Below are 12,351 nucleotides of genomic sequence, written 5' to 3'. Positions count from 1 at the left end.
AGTTAGTATTGAACGTTTACAGAAGAAGAATTGACAGATGGCTTCTGATGGCTTCTGCTACACTCTATTCCCTAATGGTATAGGTATGGAGACCAACACAGAGGAGAGGAATCGAGATAGGACGACCTTGAAATTTTTGTACACGATTTTGCCTGTTTGCTTGGTTTGTCGCTAGGGTGGCGGTGGCGTAGAGATAGATGCTAGTTTTGCATTGGAGTGAATGTGAAAATTTCGAAAATAATTAATTATTCGTAGTTAATATAAGATTACTGGTTTTGATGGTTAATATTATTTAAATATGAGTGCCAAGAAAGCTTACAATAAAAGAAATTGCTTCGTACCAGGATTTATATCGAGTTATCGTTCCGATAAAAAATTCAAAAGGGAACTTAACGAAGTTAATAAAGACTTTTTATAAATATTTGTCTTTATGTTATTTATAACGTTCATGGATTATACCTATTCGTTTGTATGTTATTTCCTTCGGTGTAAATAAAATTTGTATATGATTATACCTATTATTGGTTTTTATTTTAACCTGAAAATTATAGTGATAATAATAGGAGGATCTTGAAAGTTTTTCTGTCGAAACAATGCATTTTTTGAGACAAAATATTTCACAAAAATTAACATTAATTTTATAAAAGTCAGACTGTCGTCTGTAGTTAATTTACATATAATTTATTAACTAAATTTAAACATCTGATAGGTAAGCTTTCAGAATATAGATAAATGAAGTGTTCAAAAGAAAAAACATTTTAAATTTTGATAAAAATAAATAATTTAAAAAAAAATTGATCAATAAACTTCAAATTATTTAAATAACTTTTTAAAAACAATTACGTACAGTTAAGTTCAATTTTTTCAACTAACAAACTTTTTGATATCAGTTACAAAGATATTAACAAATTAATTTGCAGTTAAAATACCATTGATATATAAATGTGGCAGTTAGATAATGTGACAAAATATTTCCGCTTCAGAATAAGCTGTCCTCATATTAAAGTAATGACAAATTTAAATTTGATGTCACATCTCCATCTACAATGGTATAAAAAGAATACACTTTTTACCACACGTCGATATGTTATAAGGTTAATATAATTTATTTTTGGTATAAAACACATTCAGCTACAATCCACCAATAAATTAATGTCTAATTACGATAAAAACAATAATAAAATGAGTTAAATAATAAATAAGTCCATAAGAGCTAATGTATTTGTAGCACCTATTCAAACACTTGCGCCTCTAGCGGCGATTGCTGAAAGTTGAATTAGAGGTTGAAAAGTTAGCCCACAAACGATGCATTGCGTTTCCACTCCTTCTTACAAATCTCCATAGGTATAGGCTATTTATCATTAAACCATCCTAACAGGGCTTTGGAGGGCCACACGTATGCTTTCTTTAACTTATTTTTCTTTAACGTTTCATTATTTGTTTTTTGTTTGCGAATTGCTTTATTCACAAGGATTTTTACCAATACATAGCAGATAAGAATTTGTTATGTATTGATAATTTACCTTTGCGGTTAGCAGCCACCTTCTACCCTCAAATATATGTATATATAAAGAGAAACAAGGGGGCTTGTATCATTTTAGTGTATCAGATACCTTTACAATGTCCGAGTGCGAAGTGTTAATACAAATAAACATAACCTCTGCAAATTTTCCACATGTATCAGTTAATTTGGTAGCAAATGGATGACTTTGTTCGTTTACAATAAACCATAAACAATTTATTGTATGGTGGAGAGATCTGGCTTGGTCTGAATTATGGTGAAGGTGATTTGTGCCAACTGCAATTCTTTAGAAATGGTGATTTGGTTTATATGGAAAATCTTTATGTTGATGAGGGTTTCACTCAAGAAGTAAATCCGTCCGATGGTTACTGCGTTTTTGGCACTATATATATATTGCATTTACTCCTACTGTCTATAATGCGCTAATTGAACTATAATATGTAATTTGCTAACTATTTGTTTACTATATAATAAAAAACACTGTATTGTTATATTTTTTATTTTATTTATTTATAATTTACATATATCGCTATTCTAACTATTAATTAATAATTATGGGGTGGTGGTGGTGTTGGTGGTGCAACCTCTTCTCATCTGCAACAAATTTGATCATTAGTTATGTAATGTATAACTAAAGCATAAATTACTATTCTTACTCTCTTTTCCTCTTCTTTGTTTGGGGTTCATCATCATCATCAGTATCAGCCGTCCTGGCATGTACGGTCTTTTGAGTTCTAGAGAGAGAGAGAGATATCAATACTTATTCATATATCATTACTCTTATTAAAAACTGTTAAGTAAATTTACACTTACTGCTCCCTGGGAACATATTCAGCTTCAACTCTTTCAATGCTGTAAAAAATCTTGTGTTACATAACAGTACTAAGTACATTTTTTTTACTTACAATTCTTCAATGTCTGTGTCAATTCTGAAAAGACAAGGAACAATGTATTGTATGTACTAACATGTCATTATCATACTTACTCATAAAGAAAAACGTCATCATCGAGCAGGTCCATGCATCTGTAAAACATACATATTTTACACTGCAGAGTTATATACCTACATATATATATATATATATATATATATATATATATAAGAAATCTTATACTTACTCTTCTATTGCTTTCTCCCATTCTGGGGAGGCTGGTAGTTCGGGACCTTGTTTAGCCTCAGAAGGTGCCTGCTCGTTCTCTAGGGTTCCGGTCAATGTATTGGAGGTACATATAACAGTACGCCTTTCTTGTGTTGCCTGTAGTAAAAGCATGATAGGTTAAATCTAAATAATATAACTAAAATACTACTTACTCTGATACTACACAAAAGCAGAAAGCACTTTGGCACTTGTTTCAAAACATTGTGTCGTTTGTGAGTGCTAATAAAAACCTGCTCTCTCTTATATAGGTCCTTAAACCACATTTTGTTTTTTTTTTGAAAAACATATTTTCTGGAGTATGGGCTGGTATTTCTTATCAGTAATATTATTCGTAATTTTTTGAAAAACAACTTTTCAAGAATATGTATGCCTATTGTTTATCAGTATTAATATTATTCCTTTGGTAGTTTTCAATATCTTTGAGGTCTGCCAACAAGCTTGTTTTTTGAAAAACAACTTTTCAAAAATATGGGAACATATTTCTTATCAGTAATAATTATTCCTTAGGTTGGTTACAATATCTTTGAGGTCTACCACAAGGTTTGCAAAAACAATTTCCATGGTTAGATATAGCCTGACAAACATGTATGACGTCAAACACGATGCCTGAACACCCCCTCCACCACATAAAGACTATAAAAAGATTGTTCACTGCCATTTTAGTCCTATTTAGTTCCAGCATGCTGTATCAACATGAAGGCCCCCTCCCCTGAAGAACCGTTGTTAGAAGGTATGTATATTTTGTATAATTTTAATATTTCTCTCTGCCTATTTTCTCTATACATATGTCTATTATTATTATTGAAATTTACTTAAATACATTTCTACTAGAACTATTACTTATACTTCGCATAGCGTTTTTACTATTTTCCATTAGTTACTCTCCTTTTCGATGGGGTGTCTCTTTCATTGAAGAGATTGATTAAAAAGGTCTTTGTTAGAATATAATTTAAAATAAATTGATGATCGAAACCTCCTCCGTTGTGAGCTAACACGACAACATTCTTGAATATTTTTCTAATTTGCAGAATATGTAGCCAAACACCGCACTTTTTGCAAATTTTATTGTTAGTGTCCATACAGTCACCCAGTATTTTTCTTCTGTGTTGTTTTCTATTGACGTTTATCGTTCATAGGCTTTACACAGTCTCTTCTGTGTTATTTTGTAAACCTTTTGTCATTTCTATTGTTCTGACAGGTCCAGAAGACGCTCAGGCTCAGACGCTCTGTCACTGTCGTCATTTACAACGTATTGATATGACTAATTACTACCGCTAGACCCCTCTGTCTGAGGTTATTTTTTTTTGCAATTACTGCTGTTTTAGTGGGTTTAAACTGCTTAAATCAAATGTCTCACTGATAATTTTTCTATTAACGTATAGTATTCGTATATTTTGTACAATGTCACTACTGAGATCACCTATTTCACTCATATTGAATAAATGAAAAACTCACCAATTTTTGTTGAGGAGGGCTCATTCGTTGATCAGTACTTGCCGATTCAGGTCCTCGGCTTTTCTTTGGGTTTGTGTATTCGTTCAGTTCTATACAGGATGTAGTCTGTAGAGTTAGAAGTAGGTGAGGATGTAATAGACACCAAAAGGTGTTGTCTTTTATCATAATTGGGGCTGAGAGCGATTTTGTTTTGTTTTATGGTATAAACTGATGCTTTTCTGAACGTATTAGATTTCTGTTAGGTCTTTAACTGATTTCGAGGCGTTTTCACCTGTCGCATCTGGGCTTCGAGGTTCTGCTTTTCACCAAACGTCTTGGCAAACCTCATTGAATCTGCAAACCTCACTGAAACTGCTTTAGTACACTGTATCAGCCCTTTTTTAACATTTTCCACATTATAATTGTTTTGAATTAATCCTAAGACGGCTGCAATTAACTGAATAAGTTTTGCTTTTAAAAACCCTACTATGCCACCCATAATTATTGAATAATGAATTAATAAATGAAAAAATCACTTATTGTTTTCCCTATCGGTTTCAGATGTTGAAGATCTGTTTTTTTTTTACAATTTGAGGATCATTAGATACTTGTTTAATTTCATTGTAGATATTTATAATGTTTAAAATCTTATATCTTTTCTAAAATCTTTTTTCAGAATTGACAGGGACATCATTGATGATGTATTTATATATGAGTAAGTGGAATGAAAAGCCATTACTTAATAAGGACATTGTTCCATTGTCACCAGTTTCGTACCACGCATAATGAGGTATAACTATTTGTTGTTTTTGAGGCCACCTTTAGACTACCGTCGGGGTTGATGTTTATAAATAATTGTTGTTTTTTTGTGGCCATCTTTAGAATCCCTGTCGGGGTTGCTGTTTATAAATAATTGTTGTTGTTTTTTTTTTGAAACAACCTTTAGGCCCGGCGTCGGGTTGTTGCTTATAACTAATTGTTGTTTTTGAGGCCGCCTTTTAGACCCCCGTCGGGGTTGATGTTTATAAATAATTGTTGTTGTTTTTTGAGGCCACCTTGCTTTTTGCAAGGATGAAGAGAACAAGTCCTGTCGGATTTTATTTTACTTATTATATATATACAAATTATGTTAAAACTAATATTTTTTTCATCTACTTACTGTTTCCTGTATGTACTTTTATCACTAATTAATGTAAACTGTTTAAGGCAAATGTCACACAGGTACTGTGCAATTGACGTATATCGTTCATAAATTTTACAGTCTCTTCTATACTGTTTTGTAAAACTTTTGTCATTTTTATTGTTCTGGCAGGTCCAGAAGACGACCTGTCACTGTCTTGCTATACACCTTATTGATATGACTAATTACTACCGCTAGACCCCTCTGTCTGAGGTTGTTTTTTTACAATTACTGCTACTTTAGCAGGGATAAACTGCTTAAATCAAATATCTCACTTATGATGTTTTTCTATTAACGTATAGTATATTTTACACAATGTCTTCTTGTTCAATCTCAAAGTAATCCCTTAATTTGTAATCTCACATTTTTTCTTAACTTCCTAAACTTTTATAGTTTCACCATGTATAATTGAAACATTGGGAAACATCGAGTAATATTTTAATAATTAGAGTCCATTCAACCTGCAAACTTAGTAAATTGCCAAATAATGTATTTTCCAATTGAACTTTAAGTTTTGCAATAGCTTCCTTTAAACTGTAGTTGCAACCTTTCAAAACGCAAGGTCCGTAGTTCGGTTGTCATGCAACTTATTGATGAATTGCATATTTTGACGAGATTATAAATTTACCAAGGGGACTATTTTGGGTTGCAGTCTATCATAGAAAGTTACCTGAACATCATCTATAGTGTAATTACGTAGCTGTCAATAAAACCATATTTTTTCTCCACACTCAAACATTTATTTACCATCGTCGATCGAGAAGAAGCGGACAAAGGGGCATTACAAAACAATTCGATCCTGAGATCTACGTCCAATGTCCATTGGTCCTTCGACAAAACAACATCAAAAGGGCGTTAATTGGATTGGAGCTTCGAAGGAGACGACCCTTAGCTTATGTATAACTTATATATAACTTATGTATAACCCTTCCCACTTCAACATGCTTATCCTTGCTATAAGAGGACTCCAAGACTCTGTCATTATACCTAGTCCAGTAATCGCTTCTAAGCATTCATGTAATTTTTTAAGCGCCTTTGCTGACGCTTCTTTTATCTCCGCAGCCTGAAGTATCTTGTCTATTAATATAAATAGATTCATCCTCGGATTTTCGTACCGATCTCTCAACATTTTCCACGCAGCACTGTAGTTTGCTTCTGTTGTGTTTAAATGTTGTATTATTCTACTTGCTTCTCCTCGGAGGCTTGTCTTCAGATACTGCATTTTCTCCACATTTGATAGTTGATTATTCTCATGTATCAAATGTTTAAAAATATCAAAGAATGTTCCCCAAGCCTCGTATCTTCCTTCAAAAGAGGGCAACTTCGCCTGAGGTAGTATTATTTTTTCTTTCTTGCATCCTTCCGCCTCCAATCTCTTATTTACTTTTATAATCGACCGCACCCTTCTTTTCATCGTATAAAATCTTTCTATTTCAGCTTCTAGTGCATCCTGTTCATTTTCCACAGTTATTTCCATTATTAAAGCATCTATTTTTTGTACCTCTTCTTTTAAATCCCCTTGTATATCTTCATTGTTTTCGTCGTCTTCCAATAAATTATGAAGTTTTCCTTGAATATCAATGAATATCAATATCAAACTATATTCTTTAGCTCCTAAGAGGATATCTATTGAACCTGTTTCATTAAAATTTGGATCCGCTGGAACTAAATTCTTATGGTTCCTTTCTTTTATCTGTATTTCCCTCTCCGGTAGATTCTTTGTTATTTTTCGTAGTACAAGTGCTTCGGTCTTCATCTCAAATTCATTTTTGAAATGTGCCTCTAAGTTTACTGTCACGCTCCATTTCGACGTCCTTTGGTCTTCATTGCCAATTCCAGATATCTGAGCGTGGACAGCCTTTCTTTTTATTCCGAGACTTGTATCCTGCTCCGTAATGAATGATGACTGCGAGCCTTGGTCAATCAATGCTCTCATCAATTGTGAGCTTCCTTTTGAGTCTCTTACTCGTACTAATGCCGTTGCTAGTAGCACTTCTTCATTCTGATGACTTAAACAACTCACAGTATTTTCTTGTCTCCTTGACGATCCGTCGTAACTGTTGTCATCTCTGGTCCCACTAGAATTGGGTCTATTTTTTGGCCTTCTGTTTTCAGAATTCCTTCTGTTGTCATAATGACCTTCTGACATGTGTAATAATGAGCTATGCTGTCCATTACATTCTGCACATCTATAAGTGGAATAACATGGTACTTCCTTTTTATGTAGTAGGCATCTACGGCACCATTGTTTTTCCTTTACGATTTTGTTTCTTTCACGTACTTGTAGACTTAGAAACTTTGGACATTTGTACAGTTTATGTTCTTCATGACATACCACACAGGTTATCTTCTTCTTTGCCTGTTGTTTGTGATCTGTTCTTTTCCTTTCTTTTTCCAACATCTCCAATGTCTGGAATCTTCTTTGTAGGAATTCCTGTGTTGACTTATATGTAGGAATCTCTCTACTGTCTTGAATTGACGTTTCATATAATCTCCTGGTATAGCTGTTCCCCAGTTCCGTACAAGATCGACGATCGAATTCGATGTGTGGAGAAAAGAAAATATAAAGGCACCGACATTAGAAGTAGAAGCCTTCGAGAACCTTTGAGCACCAGAGAACCTGAGTAGCAGTCCTTAAGTCTACGGTTCCAGCGGTTTGGAGGTGAAAAATCTAGCGGCATCCAGAGATCCAGCTAACCAGTTCCAGTTGCAGTTCTAAGAAAGAGGCAGCGCTGCAGATTCCAGGCCCACCCGGTGACATACAAGTGAACATCGGAATAAAACTGTAAGTTTTTGAATATTTATTATCATTTAGGGCAGTGCATTTTTTTATATAAAGTAAAAAGTTTATTAAAGAAACTTAAGCATCGAATTTTACTAAATTTTATTGAAATATTTATTCTGTATATCTATTTACTTAAAATATTTACTGGTAATATTTTGTGTAATTCAAATCTAACAGTTGATTATTTGGATATTAAGTATATTTGGTAATTTTGATTCTTATAATTTGAAATTCTTAAAACATTTGATTTTCTAAACATATATATATATAAAATCCTGACATACTGGCACATTTAATAAATCAAGTTATTTTTATACTACAATCTTGCGTTTATTCAACTCCACATATTTATGTCGCATATTATGCATTTTATTATATAAAGATTTTTATTTCTCTGGTTTAAAAGTGGAATTACTTCATTGTACAAATCAGCGTTTTTTGAGGTCATTGGTTTATTATTGAGAAAGGTTTTTTTTTTTGCTGAGACATTATTTTGAATATAGGTCAAGTTTATATTTAAAAAATGAAGACAATATACGCAGAACAAGAAAAACTTGGACAGGAAATTGCAAAAATCTTCACTAATATTAAAAAACTGAACAAAGAAAAGCGTACTACAGAATATTTAAACATAAGGCGGCAGACAGTTGAAGAATTGTGGAATGACTTTGCGGAACAACATAATGAAATTGTAGAAAAAGGTTCAAAAGATGATAAATATTCTACATCTAACTATTACGAACAAGTACAGAAAAAATATGAAGAAACGAAAAAGGCTTTAGAGGAGTTTATTAAAAATTCATACAAGTCTTCGATAAAAATTAGAGAAGTAAAAATTAGAATGGGAAAACTTCATAATTTATTGGAAGACGACGAAAACAATGAAGATATACAAGGGGATTTAAAAGAAGAGGTACAAAAAATAGATGCTTTAATAATGGAAATAACTGTGGAAAATGAACAGGATGCACTAGAAGCTGAAATAGAAAGATTTTATACGATGAAAAGAAGGGTGCGGTCGATTATAAAAGTAAATAAGAGATTGGAGGCGGAAGGATGCAAGAAAGAAAAAATAATACTACCTCAGGCGAAGTTGCCCTCTTTTGAAGGAAGATACGAGGCTTGGGGAACATTCTTTGATATTTTTAAACATTTGATACATGAGAATAATCAACTATCAAATGTGGAGAAAATGCAGTATCTGAAGACAAGCCTCCGAGGAGAAGCAAGTAGAATAATACAACATTTAAACACAACAGAAGCAAACTACAGTGCTGCGTGGAAAATGTTGAGAGATCGGTACGAAAATCCGAGGATGAATCTATTTATATTAATAGACAAGATACTTCAGGCTGCGGAGATAAAAGAAGCGTCAGCAAAGGCGCTTAAAAAATTACATGAATGCTTAGAAGCGATTACTGGACTAGGTATAATGACAGAGTCTTGGAGTCCTCTTATAGCAAGGATAAGCATGTTGAAGTGGGAAGGGTTATACATAAGTTATATATAAGTTATACATAAGCTAAGGGTCGTCTCCTTCGAAGCTCCAATCCAATTAACGCCCTTTTGATGTTGTTTTGTCGAAGGACCAATGGACATTGGACGTAGATCTCAGGATCGAATTGTTTTGTAATGCCCCTTTGTCCGCTTCTTCTCGATCGACGATGGTAAATAAATGTTTGAGTGTGGAGAAAAAATATGGTTTTATTGACAGCTACGTAATTACACTATAGATGATGTTCAGGTAACTTTCTATGATAGACTGCAACCCAAAATAGTCCCCTTGGTAAATTTATAATCTCGTCAAAATATGCAATTCATCAATAAGTTGCATGACAACCGAACTACGGACCTTGCGTTTTGAAAGGTTGCAACTACAGTTTAAAGGAAGCTATTGCAAAACTTAAAGTTCAATTGGAAAATACATTATTTGGCAATTTACTAAGTTTGCAGGTTGAATGGACTCTAATTATTAAAATATTACTCGATGTTTCCCAATGTTTCAATTATACATGGTGAAACTATAAAAGTTTAGGAAGTTAAGAAAAAATGTGAGATTACAAATTAAGGGATTACTTTGAGATTGAACAAGAAGACAAATACAAATACAGATACAGTACAACAAATACAGATAAAAGAAAGGAACCATAAGAATTTAGTTCCAGCGGATCCAAATTTTAATGAAACAGGTTCAATAGATATCCTCTTAGGAGCTAAAGAATATAGTTTGATATTACTGGATGGAGTAGATCGAACAAAGGATGGTTTGCTCACCCAAAATACAAAATTGGGTTGGATAATGTCAGGGATAGCACAGCAAGAGAATATCCCTAATATACAAGTACTCAGCATGATATCTAGACGACAGATGGATGAACAGATAAAAAAATACTGGGAGTTAGAAGAAGTAGATCAATGCAATACTCTTTCAGTAGAAGAAAAAGAGTGTGAAGAATATTATAAAAGAACCGTAAAAAGGGACAACGAAGGAAGATTTGAAGTTAAAATACCCTTCAATTCTAATACAAGCCTATTAGGTGACTCTAAACAGCAAGCATATGCGAGACTGCTGCAATTAGAGAAGAAATTTCAAAGAGACAGAAACCTTGAAAAGGAGTACAGAAAATTTATGAAGGAATATGAAGACTTAGGTCACATGAAATTGAATCAAACCGAAATAATAAATAGGCAAGTGTATTACCTTCCTCATCATGCAGTAATAAAAGAGGATAGTATCACAACAAAATGCAGGGCCGTGTTTGACGCTTCCAGTAAAAGTTCAACAGGAATCAGTCTCAATGATATAATGCACTCTGGACCTCGTTTGCAACAAGATCTTACAAATATATTAATAAATTGGAGGTCGTACAAAATAGCATATACGGCAGATCTAGAGAAAATGTTTAGGCAAATAAATATAGCGGAAGAAGATCAAGTTTACCAGAGGATATTATGGAGACAATCTGTAAAAGAACCAATAAAGGAGTATCAGTTGTCAACAGTAACATACGGCACGAAGGCAGCGCCATACCTTGCATTAAGAACAATACAGGAATTATGTAATGACGAGAAATTAAAATATCCACTAGCTGCGGAAATTGTTAAACACAACATGTACGTAGACGACGTGCTAGCTGGATCAGAAACGTTGGCTGAAGCTCATCAAGCTCAAACAGAGTTAACAGAAATGTTCAAGAAAGGGGGTTTTGTATTAAGAAAATGGCTTAGTAATAGTCAAGATTTAATGGAAACCATACCGGAGGAACTAAAAAGTGTCGATCTCAAAACGTTAGACAAAGAAGATATACATAAAACGCTAGGGATCCACTGGTCACCGGTTGAAGATGTAGTTACATTTAAAATAAATATAACCGAACATAAAAAAATAACAAAGAGGCTGGTGTTATCAGAAATAGCAAAAATATATGACCCATTAGGATGGATTGCGCCAGTGATAATGCAATCAAAAATATTCATACAAGGTTTGTGGAAAAAAAGGATAAGTTGGGACAAAGAATTGGATAATTCTGATAAAAAAAGATGGATTGAGTATTACTCACTGCTAAAACACCTCGAAGAGATAGTAATACCTAGGTGGAATAATCATACCAATTCAGGGAAAATAGAATTGCACGGATTTGCTGATGCCTCTACCAAAGGATACGGAGCAGTAATATATACTAGACTAGAACATTATATCCTGAGGTAAAAACAAGCCTTATAGTAGCCAAGACAAAGGTTGCACCAGTTAAAGGTTTAACAACACTGCCGAGGTTAGAACTATGTGCAGCATTGCTGCTTAGTAGACTCATGAAAAGAACAATTCAAGCGCTAAATCGCAGTAATGTGGAAATATATGCATGGTCTGATTCCACAATAACTCTGGCGTGGATACAAGGACAACCAAACAGATGGAAAACGTTTGTAGCAAACAGAGTAACGGAAATAGTAGACACCATACAACCTGATCGCTGGTTTAAAGTAGATACAAAAGAAAACCCAGCAGATTATTTATCTAGAGGGATAAAAGCGAAAGAATTGGATGGACATATGGTGGAATGGGCCAATCTGGCTAAAACAAACAAATATTATTAGGTTCCCAATACCAGAGAGATTGGATACCGAAGAAGAGAAAAGAGAATAGAAATAATAGCTAACACAACTTTCAAGGTTAGTTATATTTGCGAAAGATTTTCAAATCTGAATAGAATGCAACGAGTACTATCTCATTGCATTAGATTTACAGACAAATGCAAAAAAAGAGAGGTAG

The 12,351-nt window shown here is 33.5% G+C and overlaps 2 protein-coding genes across 2 annotated transcripts; both read right to left on the bottom strand.

Annotated features, from left to right (window-relative positions):
• Window positions 1-1,763: 1,763 nt before the first annotated feature.
• On the bottom strand, window positions 1,764-2,945 carry LOC126883696 (uncharacterized). Its single transcript, XM_050649356.1, has 7 exons — window positions 2,835-2,945; window positions 2,642-2,778; window positions 2,508-2,546; window positions 2,428-2,451; window positions 2,336-2,374; window positions 2,179-2,256; window positions 1,764-2,116 (listed from the first exon to the last, which is right to left on the bottom strand). The coding sequence occupies exons 1-7, from the start codon at window positions 2,943-2,945 to the stop codon at window positions 2,113-2,115; spliced, it is 432 nt and encodes a 143-aa protein (XP_050505313.1). The 3' UTR covers window positions 1,764-2,112.
• Window positions 2,946-6,200: 3,255 nt separating this feature from the next.
• LOC126883694 (uncharacterized) lies at window positions 6,201-7,445 on the bottom strand. Its single transcript, XM_050649355.1, has 2 exons — window positions 7,316-7,445; window positions 6,201-6,865 (listed from the first exon to the last, which is right to left on the bottom strand). Exons 1-2 carry the CDS (start codon window positions 7,443-7,445, stop codon window positions 6,201-6,203), a joined length of 795 nt encoding a protein of 264 aa, XP_050505312.1.
• Between the last annotated feature and the right edge of the window lie 4,906 nt (window positions 7,446-12,351).

Source organism: Diabrotica virgifera, chromosome 4 (genome assembly GCF_917563875.1).
Source record: "Diabrotica virgifera virgifera chromosome 4, PGI_DIABVI_V3a".
NCBI classification, from domain to species: Eukaryota; Metazoa; Arthropoda; class Insecta; order Coleoptera; family Chrysomelidae; genus Diabrotica; species Diabrotica virgifera.
The sequence above is the reverse complement of the archived record's forward strand: the minus strand, read 5'-3'. Positions and strand labels throughout refer to the sequence as shown.

Coding starts and splice junctions, on each gene's coding strand:
- LOC126883696 (XM_050649356.1), bottom strand. CDS start 2,945: ATGTGGTTTAAGGACCTATATAAGAGAGAGCAGGTTTTTATTAGCACT. Junction 2,779..2,834: donor TGCTTTTGTGTAGTATCAGA/GTAAGTAGTATT, acceptor CTTTTACTACAG/GCAACACAAGAAAGGCGTAC. Junction 2,547..2,641: donor TGGGAGAAAGCAATAGAAGA/GTAAGTATAAGA, acceptor TATGTTTTACAG/ATGCATGGACCTGCTCGATG.
- LOC126883694 (XM_050649355.1), bottom strand. CDS start 7,445: ATGTCAGAAGGTCATTATGACAACAGAAGGAATTCTGAAAACAGAAGG. Junction 6,866..7,315: donor GAGACAAGAAAATACTGTGA/GTTGTTTAAGTC, acceptor TTGATATTCAAG/GAAAACTTCATAATTTATTG.